This window comes from Odocoileus virginianus, chromosome 17 (genome assembly GCF_023699985.2).
Source record: "Odocoileus virginianus isolate 20LAN1187 ecotype Illinois chromosome 17, Ovbor_1.2, whole genome shotgun sequence".
Classification (NCBI taxonomy): domain Eukaryota; kingdom Metazoa; phylum Chordata; class Mammalia; order Artiodactyla; family Cervidae; genus Odocoileus; species Odocoileus virginianus.
In genome coordinates, this window is record NC_069690.1 from 39393266 (window position 1) to 39413083 (window position 19818).

Here is a 19818-nt window from a genome sequence, read left to right on the forward strand (position 1 = left end):
AGGAGCCGGTAAGCTGCAGTCCATGGAGTCGCTAAGAGTCGGACACGACTGAGTGGCTTCAATTTCATGCGTTGGAAAGGAAATGGCAACCCACTCCAGTGTTCTTGCCTGGAGAATCCCAGGGATGGGGGAGCCTGGTGGGCTGCTTTCTATGGGGTCGCATAGAGTTGGACACAACTGAAGTGATTTAGCAGCAGCAGCAGCAGCAGGAAGAGAAATGGGGAAATACATGTCTACTTTCTTTCTGGAAGTTCTCTACTTTTCCATTTAAATATGTGAAAATATTCATTCTTATACTCTACATGTCCAATAACAGACCAATGTACCTTAAGGTATTTTATGAAACCACAAAATAATGATCATGAAAGAATCTTATATTTTTATTAGGAAAGAAAATGCTTAGATAACATAGTGAAAAAATAGGTTAAAACTATATGCATATGCAACTATGATTACTACCATTATAGGAAAGAAAACTGGAAGCTCCCAAAATACAAACAATGGATATTTGGGGTATGGAATTATGAGTGATTTTTCCCTTTCCTGTGCCAAATTGAAAAAAAGGGAATCTAGTATTTTTATAATTAATATTTTCAAGTGTTTCTTCTCAGAATGATATATACACCTATCTTCTATGTTATATGACATTTTACATGAATTAGCTAATCTATTTGTATTCAAGGAGTTAAAAAATATCTTCCTTCTGGGTTTAGGCAAAATCAAACTACTGGCATGGGTTTAGACAATTACGTTGGCATCAAATGGTTATTATATTAACAGTAATGAGCTACAAGGCTGTATTTACCACACTAAAGGATGAAAACATTTTATTGGGGAGCAGCAAGAAAGCTTTTCAGACTCCTAGAATATCACAAATAAGCAAGCAGGAGAGGAAATGACAAAATAGAGATACTTTGTGCATGCTTAGAGGACAATTTTAGAATACAAAAGCCTTCTTGACTTGAATTTCAAGTTTGGCTGTCCCTGGTCGAAGCACCGTCTCCTTTCAAGGATTCTGCTGGCTTCCCTTCCTCCATCTTCAGGGACAGCTGTTTTCCACTGTGCAAATTATGTATGCCGAGCGTGGCTCACAAGTGTTGTTTGATGTGCTTGTTGCAGAACATGGGTTACAGGGAAGCCTGTGAAAAATCCATTTTTAACTAATCTCAACAGGGAGAAGCTGGATAAAATGTCAACTCAGAAAAAAATCATGCCAAAATTTGCCCTTCAAATTATATTTTGAAGAACACTATTTGCAGAATAACATTTGAATGAAGGCTGTTTTATCCCTGGACCCAGAATTGTCACTTCATGTTCACTGTAGCAGAGACAGCTGCATAAACTTCTGCATATTTTCTTTAGCTGGCAAATGCCATCTTATGTGTTACTGAATTTTGTTTTTTTCTTCTTTCAGTTTTATTGAGATATACTTGACATACAGCACTGTATAAATTTAAGGTGTACAGCATAATGATTTGATTTATATATGACATAAAATGATTACCACAATAAGTTTATTGAGCATCCATCAGCTCATACAGATACAAAGTAAAAGAAAAGGAAAAATATTTTTTCCTTGTGATGAGAACTTTTAGGATTTTCTCTCTTAACAGCGTTCATGTTAATATATCACATACAGCAGTGTTATTAATTCCATTGCTTTCTAATGCCTATTTAGGTCCCATTAGCCAAAAGTTATGTATATTTTGTCATTTGTCTAGTAGTTGAATCATTCAGTACCCTGGAATATTTCTTCTGAGTTTCCTTTAAGGGAAGTCAGGAGCAAAGCGGAACTCCCAGCTTGAAATGTTACATAATATATTTTTTCTGCCTTTGAAATTTAGAACATTTTGAACATTTCTATTGTCATGTGACTAGCCTTGCTGCTTTTCATCACTCTTTAAGAATATCCTTTAACACCTTTAAGGAGGTTTGAACATGGCCAGGTCTTTGGGAAACAGGATGGTCCTTCAAGAGCCTCTCTGTGACTCTGGGGGATTTTAAGAGTGATTGTGTGGAACTTGCCTGCCGTCCTCGCTGTCCAGCAGCCCCTGGTACGTGTTGATCTCATACTCCAGCCGGGCCTTGGTGTCCAGCAGCACCTGGTACTCCTCATTCTGCCGCTCCAGGTCGCAGCGGATCTCGGCCAGCTGGTTCTCCACGTTATCGATCAGACACTGTATCTCGGCCAGCTCCGAGCTGTACTGGGCCTCGGTCTCCGCCACGGTGCATTCCAGAGATTCTGTCTGCAGAAGGAAAGAGAGTGTAAATAAGGTGGTTGTAGAACAACCTCTGGGGCCAGACTGCCCGTTTTCCAACCCTGCTCTACTCTTATCTTTCCAGCTATGTGACTTTGGAAAATTACTTAGCTTCTCTGAGCCTCAGTTTCTTTTCTTTTTTTTCAGTTTGGGCATTATTTATTTAGTATAAATACATTTTAAAAGCCCCAAATCTCCTACTAGTTTACCACCCTGGAAACACCATGGTGTCAAAAGTTCTGTTAAGATCGAAGATTAACACCTGCTAGAGCTATCAGTCTGAACTCAGTTTTATTGTATAAAAAATGAAGAATGCAAAGTACCAATCTCATAGGCTGGTTGGAGGGTTAAATGAGTAAATATACATAAAGTGTCTAAAATAGTGCCTGGAAAATTTTAAAGGTCGTAAGAGTTATCATTACCACTATGACCTCTGTGACCTATAACATACTAGTGTAGCCTAAGGAGGATCAAAAGCATTTGAGAGAAAATGTTGTAATGGGCTCCTGGCTCCTGGTGTGGTTAAGAGAAAAGATTCTGAGATTGAACCACTTGGATTCAGCTTCCACTTTTGCCTCTTAAAACTTGCATGAACCCCTGTTACTTAATATGAGCCTCAGTTTTCCTCACCTGTATAATGGGGTCAGTGGAGGGATTTACCCCATAAAGTAACTGTGAGAATTAAATTAGCATTGTGCCTCTCATAAGATGAATGCTCAGCTATTATTCACTTATATATTCTCTATAGGACCTAATGTGGCTCACACAGTAATGGAAATGCCTAGCGTAATCTTGAATACATGGTATTCTTGCTGCTTGGGTGAAGTGTGGTATAGAGAAGGGTCCAGCTGAGGTGTGGATCATGGGAAAGTTTAGGATAGTTATAGAATGTAAAGTCTGAGTATCTTCATTTTAAATGTGATGGTGAGCTTGGAAAATTGGCCCAAATCAAAAAAAAGTTAGTGGGAGAAAATATTTGTGAACCATGAAAACAGCATCTCCAAAATTTGCAAGCAACAATTTAAAAAAAAAACAAAACAGCCAAATCAAAAAAATGGGCAGAGGACCAAAACAGACATTTCTTCAAAGGAGAGCCTTTGGTTTGTAAGTTCTCTCATTCTTCTCCTTCCTGTTCCCCGTCTCTCTTTGTCTCTGGAGGATGCTGCAGGATCATGCCCAAGCCAAGAAAGAAAGGTCAGGACATCCTAGTGGTTCATTACAAACTGTTGACCTATCACTTCTGCTTCTAGCTGGGTAAATAGCATTCTTTAAAAAGGGAAGGAAATTCAGACCTTCTGCTGCATGAACTGTGGGTTTGCCCTTTGGGTTACAGAATAGGGGATAGTAAGTATCTTAAGCATGATTCTTCAGTGACAAAACAGAGTGGTCTTTCCCTTACACACCAGGCTCTGCTGTGCTTGAAGCTCAATTTCCAGAGAGTTGGCTGTGCGCTTCAGTTCCAAGATCTCCGTCTGGCAACCTTGCAGCTGCTCTGAGCTGGATAGCTGCTGCTGATTCAGTTCCTCTGTCTGAAATACAGGCATGATTAGAATATGCAAATTAGGAAGAAGTCTGGATGCCTGTCATTTTATTGCTCCAAGTGCCAACCTGAACAGCGAACCATTCTTCCACGTCTCTGCGGTTGTTGGCCAGCACAGTTTCATACTGACAACGCATCTCATCCAAGACCCTGTTGAGATCCGTGGTGGGGGCAGTGTTTAGTTCCACACTGAGTCGGTCACCCAGCTGTCCACGAAGCACGTTGACCTCCTGAGTTGGAAATGGAGTAAAGAATGTCCGACTGGTGGGGAAAAAATTCAACGTGACATACCAACAGCACCCCATTTCTGTTTTTTGCAGTAGTGAGTAGAAGTGTGAGATTTAGATTCAGATTGCCTAGCTTGAGTCTCCTTTCATCACTCAGTTTTCTCATCTGTGAAATAGGTATGATTTTACCTTTATAAGAGAGTTATTGTGAGATAATGAGAGTTCATATTCATAGAAAACACTTAAACAAGTCCTAAGTGCTTCATAAGGTCTCAATGTTAGTTACTATTATCATAAACAAGTGTTCAAAGGGAAGATATGCTCTGTAACATCATTCAGCTTTTCATTTTTCAGCTTCATAAATATAGGATAATGATATAATTCACAGCTGACGATTTCAAAAAGTTTATAAATGCAGAATATTAAAAAAATTAGCCTAAATATTGCATGAGTCTTTTCTCCTTTATGAAACAACCTTCACACTCTGCAATTATCAGCTTGATTTTCATACTTAATGGGTTAGAGATAAGAGTGGAATAAAACATCCAGGAAAGCTATTTGTGGAGCTACCTCCTCCCCCAAAATAATGGCAGGTGAAGTTCCTCCATTTGGCACTGGCCAGTGGCCATTTCATGTTTACATTCAGAGAGACACCAGAATGATCAGGCTGAATAGTAACAGTGCCTAGAGTGATTTTCTTCCACATCAATCAACATCTACTCAAGTTCTAGGTATATACACAACATGAGCTTAACTTTGTCACTTTGAGAGCCCTTCAGTGATTTTACCATTTTCCTCACCTCTTCATGGTTTTTCTTAAGGCAAAGGAGATCATCCTTCAGAGACTCCACATGGGCCTCCAGATCAGATCTGCACACAGTCAGCTCACCCAGAATCCCACGCAGGCCACTAATGTCAGTCTCTACCAGCTGGCGAAGAGAGAGTTCAGACTCGTACCTTTTACAGCAAAAGAGATACAGCCAATGCTTACTCTGCTGGACGCTGTGAAAAGTGCTGAGGTATACAGATGACAGACGCATGACATCAAGGACCCACATGCCATACTTTCTTCTACACCCCAAATCATGAAAAATTCAAGCTTTGTGAGCATTCTTAGCTTGAAAAAATATTACGAAGGGGATACTTGTGATGTGTACATGTAGGTATGTGAGAGAAGAAGAGAAAGAGCCTATCATCTATTAAGCTCAAATTCAGATCTGGTCTTACTCGAGCTTGTACTTGCTGCTAAGTTCACAATATAAACAGCTCATACAACTCAATATCAGAGAAACAAAAAGTCCAGTCAAAAAAATGGGCAGACCTAAACGGACATTTTTCCAAATAAGAGATACAAATGGCTAATAAACACACGAAAAGATGCTCTACATCTCTCATTATTGGAGACATGTAAATCAAAACTACAGTGAGGTACCACTTCACACCAATCAGAATGGCCATCATAAAAAAAACTACAAACAATAAATGCTGGAGAGGATGTAGAGAAAAGGGAACCTATTGCACTGTTGGTGGTATGGCTGCTATGGAGAACAGTATGGAGATTTCTTAACAAAGTGAAATAAAACTACCATATGACCCAGCAATCCCACTACTGGGTATATACCCTGAGAAAACCACAACTCAAAAAGACACATGCACTCCAGTGTTCATGGCAGCACAATTTACTGTAACTAGGACATGGAAGCAACCTAGATTTCCATTGACAGATGAATGGATAAAGAAGTTGTGATGATACATACAATGGAATATTACCCAGCCATAAAAAGGAAAAAAATTTGAGTCAGTTGTAGTGAGATGGATAAACAAATAGCCTGTTATACAGAGGGAATCATTAATAAGTCAGAAAGAGAAAAACAAATATTGTACATTAATGTGTATATATATATATATATATATATATATATATATATATATATGGAATCTAAAAAAATAGTACTGATGAACCTATTTACAGAGAAGAAATGGAGATGCAGATGTAGAGAATGGTCTGGCGGACACAGCAAGGGGAAGGAAAGGGTAGGACAAACTGAGAAAGTAACATTGACATATATACACTATCTGGGGTAAAATAAATAGCTAATGGGAAGCTGTATAACACAGGGAGCCCAGCCTTGTGCTCTGTGGTGACCTAAAGGGGTGGAATTGTGGAGGGAGAGGCTCAAGAGAAAGTGGATATATATATGCTGCTGCTAAGTCGCTTCAGTCGTGTCCGACTCTGTGCGGCCCCATTGGCCCCCCCATCCCTGGGATTCTCCATATAATTATGATTGGTTCATGTTGATATATGGCAGAGACTACCACAACATTGTAAAGCAATTTCCTCCAAGAAAAAAAGTTCAAATGAAACTTACTTTGACCTAAAGTCATCAGCAGCCAGTTTGCAGTTGTCAAGCTGTACGGCAAGTCTACAATTCTCCGCCTTCGTACACAAGATCTGGGAAGTAAGTTACTCTGTCATGAACGGTTCTTTGAGAGAAACCCACATATCTACTCATTTAATAACCATGCCAGTGTTTATCTTTTAAAAGTCTTTATAAGAAAATATAAAATATCTTCCAGCATGCTTTTATTGACATCATTTCATGAAGGCCAATTTATAAACAAAAATAGAGAAATAAAAAGGTTTATTTTTTTAATGACCTAAAACATTTTGCAGTGTTCCTTGGCCACTGAATTTATGTAGATTTCTCTCTAGGAGTTTATATTATGATGACATCCCCACCCATGATAATAAAAATTTATCAGTAAGAAAAGGACATGATTACTAGGTAAAATTATATGATTAAAAATATGACATTTCCATATCTATGTTAAATATTGTACATGTACAGTGTTACACACAGAAATAATTCTAGATATAGCAGTGCTTTTCCTCATTCTGTAGCTGATAAAGGTAAATTTAGAGGTAAGGGAGTTTATTATGGTCACTTAGTGGCAGCATAGAGGCTAGCGCTGATGTTTACTGACTCCCCCCGACCCTCTTTTTTTTTTGGCCATGCCACATGGCATGCGGGGTCTTAGTCCCCCACCCGGGATGGAACCTGAGCCCTCTGCAGTGGAAGAACAGTGTCTTAACCATCGGACCACCAGTCACCCTGTTTGCTGACTTTTGGTCCTCTACCCTTTCCTCTGCATCACATTACCTCTGGAAAGTCCCTCCCCTTTCCCTGGTTCCCCTCCATAGAACAGACTCTTATAATATGAACATAAAGCACATCAGAGGCTGGGAAGGTGGAACTTTAGGGCCATGAGATACTAGACCTTTTGTTGGAGATCTTCAATGGTGTCGAAGTAACACTGATAATCAGGGCACTCCAACGGGACATCCTCTTCACACTGTTCTCGGATCCTGCTTTCCAACTCGGCATTCAACTCCTCCAGCCCGCGCACCTTCTCCAGATAGCTGGCGAGCCGGCCGTTCAGGAACTGCATTGTCTCCTTCTCGTTGCTGTTGAACACACCATCCTCACACCAGGCACAGTTCCCCAGCAAGCACGGGATATTACAACTCCCAGCAAAGCAGGACGGCGGGAGGCACCCAGCTGGCAAGCGAGACCCGGATAGAAAGCTGGGGGTCTGGCAGCTGGATGTAGCACAGTCGCTGGGGAGACTAGTGGTTTCAACGGAACAGGTTGAAGTAAGCGCACAATCAGAAGCCCTGGCACTCGATTCAGAAGAGCAGCCCGTGGGGGAACAGTCAGAAGCCATACTATCAGAAGTGAAGGACAAAGACTAGCTGCAAAACTCCAGTGGCCCGCCTCCAAAACTCTCATTCCCTCCCGAGACTTTTATATATACTCCAATTCAGATGGGTATTTACAGACTACACAGGATGTTTTCCGGTGCCAGTTTTCATATGAACATTCATTAGTGTTGTTTATTTGCTGAAGAAGAGTTTTATGCTTCGTAAAAGAGGCATAACTTCAGGTTACTAAATAAGGACGCCATCTCCCTGTGCCAATAGGATAAAGCACTGGCTTCAGAAAATCTTCATAGGAAGCATTGTCCTTTAGACAGAATAAGGAAAGAAAGAGAAAATTTGGCAATCAGTAATTGTAGATACAACTGATTACACATAAGGGATATAATATTCCTCAGATTTTGATCCTGTGCATTGAAAACTGCTCATGTCTTCTTTTGAAATTAATATTACAACTCACTGAAATGCCATTTGTTTGTACCACCACCATAAAAGTGTTCTGTGTGATTAGCAATCTTCAATGTTTTTTGTGGTCTTGCAGTGCTCACATGGTGGAGGAGTGAGTGTGTACTGAATTCAAAGTGTGTGTGTGTGAGAACCATACATGCCCGTGTGCAAACTGAAAAGTCACTTTACATAACTGATGGGCATCACTTTTGCCCTACATGCCAAAATAGAAATTGGTTATTAAAACATGGAGTTGTGATCTTTGATTTCCTGAAACTTGCCTTCTCCACTTTTCCTATGCCTCAATTTTATATCAGAAATACTGATTTTTATCTGTATCTCTAATAAGAATGAAATACAAATTCTGTTATAATTTTTTAGTCTTAGGAAGCTAAACCTTTGTTAACTACACTTCAGTATAGAAGGAAGAAAGTTACAAAAGGCATTTCTTCTGGGACATGGAAGCTGTTTTCTCTTATTTACTTATTTATTTAATTTTGAAGGCCTCAATTTCGTGAAAATTAAAAGTGCTGGAACTTGGAAATAAAATTCTATTGTATGGGTTCCAGCAATTCCATTGGATGAAATCCCTGGGGCAGTACTGAATGGATAGGAATCTGATATGTAAGTTTTCTGGGTTCTTTCTTAAGTTTTACCTCCAATTTTCAGTTTTCTTGCCTTTGATCGTGGTATTTATTTCATTTAAAAAGTGTTCAGAGCAAATTGTCTGCAGAATGTTCAAGATCTTTATGGGGTGGGCATAGCCCATTACTCTGACAAAGTTAAAATTTTCATGATTCAGAATAATCAATTTTTTTCTAACTCTGAGCACTTCTTCATTAAGTAGCTGATAATGGAAAAACAACCAATCAACCAAAACCAAACCTGGAGACTTTAGATAGAGGATTAACACAGTCTCTTAGGATTTATTATTCACTGAGCAAAGTTGGTTTTGATTTTAGTAATTCTCCTTATATTTCAACACTATGCTAAAAGTTCTTAACTGTATAGAAATTAGACATCCTTTTCCTCTTTGATACCCTCTTTTTAATGTAGGTTTTCTCCTCATTTTAAAAAATATATTCTATTGATCTTTGTTAATTCAGCAGTTTGACTATGATATATCTAGATGGTGTGTGTGTGTGTGTGTGTTTAGGTTGTATTTATCCTCCTTGAGATTCTTGAACTTGTGAGTTACTGAAATATATCACTAAATTTGGGAAATTTTCAGCTTCCTCTCTCCCATTCACTCGCCTATCATTCTGGAACTCCAATTTCATGCATATTGGACTACTTGATACTGGCCCAGAAGATTTAGTTGGCATTTTCTATTCTGATATTAATGGCAACTATTGACTTTTTTTATTACAATCTTTAGTTCTAGAATTTTTATTTGCTTCTTTTTTAATTTAAATAAATTTAATTTATTAATTTATCAAATAGAATTTAAAGTTTTTACTTTTTCTGGTGAGATTCCTCATCTTGTCCATTCTTTTCCTTTTACCTCTTGTTCATCCTTCCCTTTAAATCCATGAAAATATTGATAGTATCTGTTTTAAGATATTGTCTGCTAATTCTAACATCTATATATCTATGGATCTATTTCTATTGGCAGCTTCTTTTCTTGTTTATATATGAGATTTTCTTGCTTCTTCACATGTCTGGAAATTTTAAATTATATGCTGTCCATTTTAGATAATACATTTTAGGATATTTCAATTATGTTGCAGAATTTTGTGTGTCGGGCTTTTTTCTGACAAGAAGTCAAATCTCTGGAAGATCCTCTTGCTCCTCTCAGGCTAGGCTTTAGATTTTTTCAGGGCAGGTATAATTTCATGTGCTTTCTTCCCAAGGTTGTGATCCTTACTCTTTTGGTGTGTTCTTCTGGAATATCATTAGAATCCCCAAGGTACACAAAGAGCTTTGGCCCTCTGGATAGGCTGGGAATTCAAAGTCCATTGGTACAGAATGACTTCTGGTATTTCCAGTCAGCTCTTTATCCCTTAGAAGCCACTCTATGCCAACCTCATAGAATTTCATTCAGTGCGCATGCAAAACAGCCTTCTGTTGATATCATCTTTTACATAGACTTCCTCGCCTTCCCTCCTATATCTGCTTCCTTCTAGAACACAATTACAAATTCCAGTTGCCTAACCTTCATTTCCTTCCCTGGTGGCTCAGATGATAAAGAATCCACTGGCAATGCCGGAGACCTGGGTTTGATCCCAGAGTTGGGAAGATACCCTGGAGGAGGGCATGGCACCCCACTCCAGTATTCTTGCCTGGAGAATCCCCATGGACAGGGGAGCCTGGTGGGAAGTCCATGGGGTCACCAAGAGTCGGAGACGACTGAGCGACTAAGCACAGCACAGCAGAAACTTCATTTAGATATGTCACTTGTGTTTTGACATTTCTAGAGCAGAACACAGTATTCCTTTTTAAATTGGTGACCTTACACTACTGCCTAGTATCTCTCGACATCTTTTCCATACTCTTTTGATCTCCAGCTTCAGTCAATTTGTCTTTGGCTGTGTCTTTTCTCCTTTTTATCACTTAAATCTTAATTTCTTAATTGTTCTCAAATTTTCCATACCACAGCACTTCTCTAATGCACATTTTTGACTCACATTTTTTTTTTAATTGAGGTATAGTTAGTTTACAATGTTGTGTTAATTTCAAGTTTATGGCAGTTATACATACATATATGTGTGTGTGCTAAGTTGATTCAGTTGTGTTCGTTTCTTTGTGACCCCAGGGATTGTAGACTGTCAGGCTCCCTGTCCATGAGATTCTCCAGGCAGAATACTGGAGTGGATTGCCATGCCCTTCTCCAGGGGATCTTTCTGACCAAGGGATTGAACCTGTGTCTGTTATGTCTCCTGCATGAGCAGGCAAGTGCTTTACCACTAGCACCACCTGGGAAGCCCCTGCATATAAACACATTCTTTTTTAAATTCTTTTCCATTACAGCTTATTACAAGATTTTGAGTATAGATCCCTGTGCTATACAGCATAATTCATTTATTTTTTTATTATAATACAATGCTAGCATTCAATAAATAATTGTTAACTGTATGAGGGATTGAGTGGATATTGTATATATATCTGCCTTACTTTCCAGACAATCAGTTCATTTTTAGCAGGGATGGTAAAACACAGGGTACATAATAAGTACTTAATATATTTATTGAATGAATAATATTGTTATATATTTTTTGCACAAATAGATCTGTTATCTGGATTAGTTGATATATTAGGTCATATTTGGTCTTTGGATCATATTTGGTGTTTCCCAATCTACCTTAAACCATTTTGGAGGAAGGACAAGTCAGGGAAATTATGCTGATATCCTGGACTATTTTAGATGCAATGCCATTTAGTTTTCCTAAAACAACAAGAACAACAAAAGAAGAACTATTTGTCTGTACTGCCACCCTTCTCAGTTTTGCAGATGTTCTCAGTTTCTTAAAATGTTGACCTTTGGAGTTAAGAAATACATTTGATGTGTTAACAAAAATAAATGGAAGTAATTATAGACACTTGTGTTATGCTAGAGACGTAAACTTTATTAGAATAATCATGAAGAAGCTCCTCAATTTCCAGAAAGACACCATTCAAGACTGGAAAGAGAATTCCCAAAGCACCAAAGAAACATACAATTTAACTTGAAGGAACAGAACAACGTTGGGAAGCCTATAGGCATCTACCTATTCCAATTGTCCTTATTCACTGATGTCCACTACATGGCCATCAAAGTCTCTTGTTTTTTTTTTGTGAGGGTTGTCAGTGATAATGCCATCCTTGTTCCAACTTAGAAAGCGGAGCCACAATTAGTTGCAGGTACTGAGACAGGTGAGCACTAAAGCTTCTGGGTTGACTCTTTCTGTGTCAGGCACTGGGTGAGGCAGCCATCAGTCAGCAGCAGCTTGGGATGCAGGGCTCACAGCTGGGCTGAGTGTAGGTGGTGAGGTTGATGGTTTCCAGGCCTGGGGTGGGCTGGGAAGAGCTGAGCAGGAAGCAGGTGGGCACACAGGGCTGAGGAATGTGGCAAGGTGGGGGGCAGTTGTCACAGCAGGTTGGCTCCAGTTGCCAGACTGTGTGTGGGCAGGTGCTGGGCAGGCAGACTCCACACCTGCAGAATTTGTCAGAGGAGCAGATGGTGGTGGCGGGGCTGGTGGGGACGCTGCAGCACAGGGGAGCACAGCAAGCCATGGTGTTGGGAAGCTGTGTTTTTTATTGATTTGGCTTAAAGAAGATGAGTCTCCTGAAGTGCGAATGTCTCCTTTTGCTCTGGGGCTCTTATATACCCTCTCCAGTGGGTGTTGGTCCAACCAGAAGGCTTCTTTCCTGGTTCTTGTTTATGTTACTGTACCCATTATCCTTTGACTGGTTTGACATTTAGATGCTTGTAAAGAGTCTTTATTTTCCTAATTAACCTTTGTTTGAGTTCACTGCTAAATCTGAACTGATTACTCTTGCTGTTTGTCACTGGAACACAAGCTTTATGAGGTATCACCAGTGGCTTCTGCTATTATAATTCCAGCACCAGCCCTGATGGAGAATATGCATGACAGTACAACTGTAGGATGTAGGTCTTTTCTCTCGTGCTGGTCAGTTTTTATTTTCTTTACATTTATCTGTTATCAATTGGTTTGATGAACTATTCTTTTTTAAGGAGAACTTATTTTTAGTAACTCTCTTTTAGCTTTGGGGACTTTAGTAAATTAAATGACTTTTAATTGATATGTAATATACATGTAACATTGTATTAGTAGTATTGTAGTGTTGGGAATTTTGAAGATCTAACTTACATTAATATGGAGACACACACTATTATCCCATTTTTATTGTAAACTATTGCATATTCATTAAAAAATTCAGACTATATAGAAATGTATAAAGAAATTATCCACAACACCTTATCATCAAGAGAAATTCTCTATCAGTGTTTATATATATCCTTCTAGTCATTTTTCTATATACTTATTTATCATTTTATGACACTACTGGAATCACATTGTATATACCATTCTATAACTTGCATTTTCACTTAAATATATATATTTTCATGATCTTATATTCTTAAGTGTATTTGATAATGTTATTTTAAGTATTTCCTAATGTTCGTCATGTAATTGTACTTCTAAGTTGCTGAGAAACCTCATATATTAATCATTTAAACTGTTTGCAACTTTTCTTCTAAGATAATTGTGGCAATAGTAACAACTGTGTACATAAATCTTTATGTACGTGTCTGATCATTTTGTTAGGTAGTTAGAATAGGGAAAAGGAGTCCAAAACGGCGGTGGCTAAAAGACAGGAAGGGAAAAGCCTGTGAAAATAGAACAGAGGAAGGTCAAAGGAAGGTCTGAGGACCGGAGTGAGGACTTAAGGTAAACAGGGCTCCTGCCTAAGCCCAATTTGCATAGGACAGGCCCAGGGGGAAGAAAAAAACACACGCTCTCTCTCTCTCCCTCCCGCGCGATGGGCCGCTCTTCTGTTTGCGTCTTTGGATTGACGTCCCCTCACGCCTCGAAGATGGATTTTCCCGCTATTATCTAAATAAAATAGAGCTGTAACACTGAGTTGTAACACTGATTTATTTAAGAGCTATAACACGGTCCGTTCAAGACCTGAGAGCTATAACATGGTCTGTCCAAGACCTGAGAGCTGTGACCCACCGAGGGGGCTTTAATGTCCATCACTCCAAATTTTTGTTGTGACGAGACAAAGAACCGAGGAGCATACACTCACCTGGCAATTTCAGAAAGAGGACTAATTATTATATAGAATTGTTGGAGCAAATGTTAATTAATGATATTTTAAGACCTTTGATATTCATTGTCATATTGCTCTCCAGAATCATTTTAGTTAGCTATTTTTTCCTGTTTACATGTTCCCAACTGCTATTTGAAAATTCCTGTGTCTGTATACTTTGATGATGAATATTTTATTTTAAAAGTGTTTGTCAGTTTGTCAGGCAAAAATGAAATTTCATTGTTATAGTATTTGCACTTCTTTCATAACTGTTAGGTTAAAACATTCTTTCATATACACATTGGCCATGTATATTTCTATCGAAAACTGGCTTATTTTGTTTCTTTCTCTACTGAGTGTGGGAAAGTTGAATTTTTAACTTATATCTAAATACTAAGTAGAAGAATAATTTCACTACCAATATTGCTACCAATGGAAAGTGAAGTTAAAGACCTATGTTAATCTATCCACAATCGATTTTGTTCATTGTTTTTTTTCCCTCCAAAGTAGTACATTTTCTCCCCAAGTGAAATGTAGCTGTGGTAAGCGAGACCCGGATTCTAGCTCCAGTAGGCCATTTAGACTTCAAGCATAGTCCAGCATAGAGTGAGCACAGTGCAGACTCCTGTCCAGGGCCATCCTGACAACTCAAGCCATTTCCTCTCAACTTGGATTCACTCATCCTTCAAGCCATGGTTCTCCTCTCTTCCTTTAAGTCTGCCTGTATCTCAGTGCACAATGGTGGGAAAGTCCGTGTGGTTTTTTTCCTGGAGAGGGTGTGGATTCAAGAAGACCCTATTAAGAGTTAGAATAGCTCTTTACTGGTCACTGTACTGCTGGCTACCTTTCTTGCTATGGCAAGCAATTAACTTTTTGGAAGCTCATCTTTCTCCTCTGTAAAATAAGGATAATTATATCTACATTCTTCCACTCTGAAGATTATTGTGAGGCTCGAATGAGATAAAAATGGGTTAATATCCATAGATGAGGTGTAATGCAAAGGTAAATTATTGTCATTATCCAAGCAAGTTACAGATCAAACTCAGGGGAAAAGGAAGGCAGAGAAAGTAAGTTAAAGAGCAACCTTACAGGAAACAGCAAAATTTACCTAAAAGTTCACACCTACACTTAGAGAAAATGGCTGGCACAGAAATGAATACATTTCAAATTTTAAAAAGTTCTCTGTGGCTCTGCTTGAAATAAAGGGTTTACGATCTTTACTGATGTCCCTTGATTTCCCCCAGATGAATCTTTGAGTGAATACCTGCCGAATTGCTCACCCTTTTACTCAGGACAGATTAATATTTTTTCCAGTGTTTGAAATATAATTCAGTAGATATTTATTGAGCTGTTACTATATACCAGGAACTGTGATTACAGAACAGTGAACAAAATAAACATCATCTCTGCTTTCATGAAACTTTGGGTCTGGAGGAAGGTTTGTCATATGTATATGTCTCATGTCATAATGTATTATTATAAGTTACTGTTGTTACAATTTATGATGGGAAAAGAAAAGACTGGGTTCCAAGGATAAAAAAATAAGCTGAAGGAAATTCTTTTGACATTTTAAAGAAAAGTGTTATAAAGGAGTTTTCAGACTCTTGCAGTTAGAATTTCATGGCAGAAAAATATCAGTCTCTTACTTAGAATGCATATTATTTTGAATCAACCTTGTGAGGATAAAGGAATTGTTACTGTTCTGTGTGGAATAGTATGTTTCTAGAATGAGAAGGAACGGCACCCCATTCCTGGGGTGGACAATCCCATGGATGGAGGAGCCTGGTAGGCTGCAGTCCATGGGGTCGCTAAGAGTCGGACAAGACTGAGCGACTTCACTTTCACTTTTCACTTTCATGCATTGGAGAAGGCAATGGCAACCCACTCCAGTGTTCTTGCCTGGAGAATCCCAGGGACGGTGGGCTGCCATCTATGGGGCTGGACAGAGTCGAACACGACTGAAGTGACTTAGCAGCAGCAGCAGAACTAGAAGTAAAACTTAGCATTACAGATTAGAAAGAGTCATAAAATACGAAGTTTATGAATAAACTCATATCTTTTATTGAAAGGACTTGTACTTCATTAAAATTTATTTTCCCTGCAATTGTCCAAGAGACCTGGGAATAACTCTCCTTTGTTTTTAAATTAGGGTCATGAGTCCTAGAGAGGCAAAATGATTTGCCTTAGGTAGCCTGGTGACCGACTTGTTAAGAACTAAATAGAGGACCTACTGGGACTGAGTTACCTTTTATGTGGTTTTAAATGTAAGTTTAAAGTATGTGTCAGGGATATTAAACATTTTATTTTTAGAAAGAAAAGGTACCCTTTTCCTTCAAGCAAGTGCAGGAAAAATATGGTGATCCTTGATGAATTTCAACAGTTTGAAAACCTACACACACACACACATACATGCACATCCACACACGAACTTGTCCAGTTTTTCTTTTTTGAAGTATAGTTGGTTCACAATGTTTTGTCAATCTCTGCTGTATAGCAAAGTGACTCAGTTATACACAGACATTCTTTTTTAATGTTGTTTTATATTATGGTTTATCATAGGATACTGAACATAGTTCCCTGTGCTATATACAGTGGGAACTTTTTGCTCATCATCCTACAAAAAAATCCCACACTCCCAGTCCTTCCCTCCCCATTCCCCTTCTCCTTGGCGGCCACAAGTCTGTTCTGTATGTCTGTGAGTCTAGAACTTGTCCAGTTTTAATTACACCTTTTTATAGTCAGTAGGGGTATATGTGACAGTAAAGATACAAAGATTGATCATAAGAAGTAATAAAAATAAGAAGTAAAATATGATTGTTAGTCTCTTGCTTCAAATCTCAAAGTCTCTTGCTTCTAGGGCTCAGCCTGAACCTCTCTGCTGGGGGCCCACTTGAGGGTCTTTGCATTTCTTCTTTCTCGTTGGCCTCAGCCTCTCCCGTCTTCAATGCATCCATGAGTTAGTAAGCTCCTGTTCTGCTCTTCACCTCTTCCACCTCATCATCTCTTTTCTTTTTTTATTCTGCCTCATCATCTTTCAATGCTTAGCTTGGATAGCTGGAAGCCTTTTCATAACTGCCCCTCAGCCTGACACTGAATCACCAAACAAATCTGGGTCTTAGTTACTCTGTCTGTGTGCTTGCCTGCCATACTGCTCATGGCTCCATCACAGCAGAAATTCCATGGCATTATAATTACATTCATACAACATACATAGAACACATATACTGTGATTGTAATAACTTGTCTGTCTCCTTCACCAGATTTGAGAGAAACTTGAGAGCACTTTAGATAAACATTTCTTTTATCTTTATACTGTTAGTGTGGATTTGAAGCCTGGCACAAACAGACTTGTGGACTCTGGGAGAAGGCGAGGGTGGGATCTTTCAAGAGAACAGCATCGAAACATGTATATTATCTAGGGTGAAACAGATCACCAGCCCAGGTTGGATGCATGAGACAAGTGCTTGGGCCTGGTGCACTGGGAAGACCCAGAGGGATCGGGTGGAGAGGGAGGTGGGAGGGGGGACCAGGATGGGGAATACATGTAAATCCATGGCTAATTCATTTCAATGTATGACAAAAACCACTGCAATGATGTAAAGTAATTAGCCTCCAACTAGTAAAAATAAATGGGAAAAAAAAAAGCAAAAAAAAAGAAGCCTGGCACAGGGGAGGCTTGCAAGAAATGTTGGCCAAGTGAATGAGTAAATGGACTAAATCTTTTGTTAACTGTATCCTAGATTGTGTTCCATCTACGCCATGGCTTCTAAGTTCTGTTCATTCAAAGTCGAGCTTCTAATAAACCTGTGGGATCCTCTGAGAAATTCTTCTCTGGAGAGAGTGACAGTGACAATGAGGACATTTAAAAACATTTATTTAAAGGCATTTGCTTCTCCTCTTGCTCATTTTCTTTTTCACATGTATGGTTTTGGTTCTAGCTCAATGCTTTATCAGAGTTTGATGTGCACCTTAATGTATATATTATATGTATAGATATTTTATATAAATAGTTAATATATACTTATACACTATCTATTCTAAAATATATTTATATATATGTAATCTAAGGCTGGGAAAATTATCTGTGTAAGATTAAAAAAAGTAGGTTGGTAAAACAAAGTAAAATTAAGTAGTAGATTAAACCATGTTTAATCAGATTTTAGCTCTAGCCCTCAGACAATCACCTGGAAAAGATTGGTGTTCTGTTCATTACTGGGATAGTATTGTGGCAGGTAGAAGGATATTCCTATTGCCCTACTATTAGAAATGACCACTGTAAGTTCTCTCCAAGGGAAAATGAAGTCAAATGGTAGGCCCACTAAATGACCCAGCTCTTAGAATTGAATACCTGCCACTTTTAATCTATAAGCCAATATATCCTTGTCCATTACAGTTGATTGGATGATTTTGTTAAAGATTTTTATACTTTTATTTCTTTTTCATATTTTAAGTTAATGTCATAACTGTTTATTAAGTTTCTGGCTCTGTTAGCACTGGGGGCTCTGTGGTGTGATAGAAAGAATAGGGCTTTAAAGTCAAATAGATATACAAGGAGCTGAATCTTGGTATTTTTTAATAACTTTGTGACTTTGAGAATGTTGAATCACTCTTAAAGCTTCATTTTTCTTTTTATGCTGTTTTAAGGGTTACATGAATTAATACATGTGATCTACCTGGTAAAGTGTAGGTAAGTAAATGTCTCACCCCCAAATTGTATTTGTCTGAGGAAGAGAAAAGAGGGTGAATATAAAGATAAGCAATTTAAAGTTAGCAAGCCATGTTAGTAAGCTAGTTTTAGTCATTCCTCTGAGATTCTTTTTTTTTTTAAATTATCTTTCCTTTATTTTGTTTAAATGAAAGAAATATACCAAAAGCTGTAACATAAATGAAAAACACATCTTGCCACAGAAACAAAGTTTATTGGAAAACCATCAAAAGTTATTTTTCCTCTATGAAAATGCCCAATACAAGAAATGGAACCCAAGAAGGCAACATGACCAAGAAAATACAGTCTGAGGTCTTATAGATTGTACTACTATTTTGATAATAGATGACCTCTATCTATCCAAATGAACCAAAGCATTACTCAGCCAAATAAGCATATTTTTTAAAGTTTTCTTTCCATGAAAATGAAAGTTAGGTTTTCCATATCTATGCCATCTGATCTACATCATTATCTGATAAACTACCAAGGCAAGTAAATATCAAATAGATAGCTTCTGTGTTATCGCCAGGCACTGGGTGAGGCAGCCATCGGTCAGCAGCAGCTCGGGATGCAGGGCTCACAGCTGGGCTGAGTGTAGGTGGTGAGGTTGATGGTTTCCAGGCCTGGGGTGGGCTGGGAAGAGCTGAGCAGGAAGCAGGTGGGCACACAGGGCTGAGGAATGTGGCAAGGTGGGGGGCAGTTGTCACAGCAGGTTGGCTCCAGTTGCCAGACTGTGTGTGGGCAGGTGCTGGGCAGGCAGACTCCACACCTGCAGAATTTGTCAGAGGAGCAGATGGTGGTGGCGGGGCCGGTGGGGACGCTGCAGCACAAGGGAGCACAGCAAGCCATGGTGTTGGGAAGCTGGTTTGCTTTTGGTTTCTAGGAAAGAAAGATGAGGTTTCTAGGATGAAATGTCTCTTCTCACTTTGGGACTCTTATATACTCCTCTCGTTGAGTGTTGGTCCAATCAGAAGACTTCCTCTTATTTACATTTATGCCACTCTTTTCCACTAAGATTCTCTAATCAGTTTGGTATTTACTTGTCCATTAAGAATTCCTGAGCTTATTCGGGTAATCATGTTTTTGACTCATTGACTTGTCATTAGATGATCACTTTTATCTTTACAGTGTTCTGGAATGCCAAATCTTGCAGAAATTATGGATAA

General features: G+C 38.7%; 3 protein-coding genes across 3 annotated transcripts; all 3 read right to left on the minus strand.

Annotated features, from left to right (window-relative positions):
• Nucleotides 1-397: 397 nt before the first annotated feature.
• On the minus strand, nt 398-7787 carry KRT40 (keratin 40). The gene is made up of 7 exons (XM_020899744.2): nt 7305-7787; nt 6395-6477; nt 4826-4982; nt 3867-4028; nt 3662-3787; nt 2026-2246; nt 398-1139 (listed from the first exon to the last, which is right to left on the minus strand). Exons 1-7 carry the CDS (start codon nt 7749-7751, stop codon nt 1040-1042), a joined length of 1296 nt encoding a protein of 431 aa, XP_020755403.2. The 5' UTR covers nt 7752-7787; the 3' UTR covers nt 398-1039.
• Nucleotides 7788-11730: 3943 nt separating this feature from the next.
• On the minus strand, nt 11731-12449 carry LOC110141038 (keratin-associated protein 3-3). Its single transcript, XM_020899761.2, has one exon. The coding sequence runs from the start codon at nt 12400-12402 to the stop codon at nt 12106-12108; it is 297 nt and encodes a 98-aa protein (XP_020755420.1). The 5' UTR covers nt 12403-12449; the 3' UTR covers nt 11731-12105.
• Nucleotides 12450-18846: 6397 nt separating this feature from the next.
• On the minus strand, nt 18847-19548 carry LOC110141039 (keratin-associated protein 3-3-like). The gene has a single exon (XM_020899762.2). It carries the CDS (start codon nt 19499-19501, stop codon nt 19205-19207), a length of 297 nt encoding a protein of 98 aa, XP_020755421.1. The 5' UTR covers nt 19502-19548; the 3' UTR covers nt 18847-19204.
• Nucleotides 19549-19818: the final 270 nt, after the last annotated feature.

Bases quoted from the DNA above. Each gene is read 5' to 3' on its own strand.
- LOC110141038 (XM_020899761.2), bottom strand. From the start codon at position 12,402: ATGGCTTGCTGTGCTCCCCTGTGCTGCAGCGTCCCCACCAGCCCCGCC.
- KRT40 (XM_020899744.2), bottom strand. From the start codon at position 7,751: ATGGCTTCTGACTGTTCCCCCACGGGCTGCTCTTCTGAATCGAGTGCC. The intron at 6,478-7,304 runs GTCTAGTATCTC...CTTACTTCCCAG, and splicing joins TTGAAGATCTCCAACAAAAG to ATCTTGTGTACGAAGGCGGA. The intron at 1,140-2,025 runs GCAAGTTCCACA...GATTTTTCACAG, and splicing joins CTGGACAGCGAGGACGGCAG to GCTTCCCTGTAACCCATGTT.
- LOC110141039 (XM_020899762.2), bottom strand. From the start codon at position 19,501: ATGGCTTGCTGTGCTCCCTTGTGCTGCAGCGTCCCCACCGGCCCCGCC.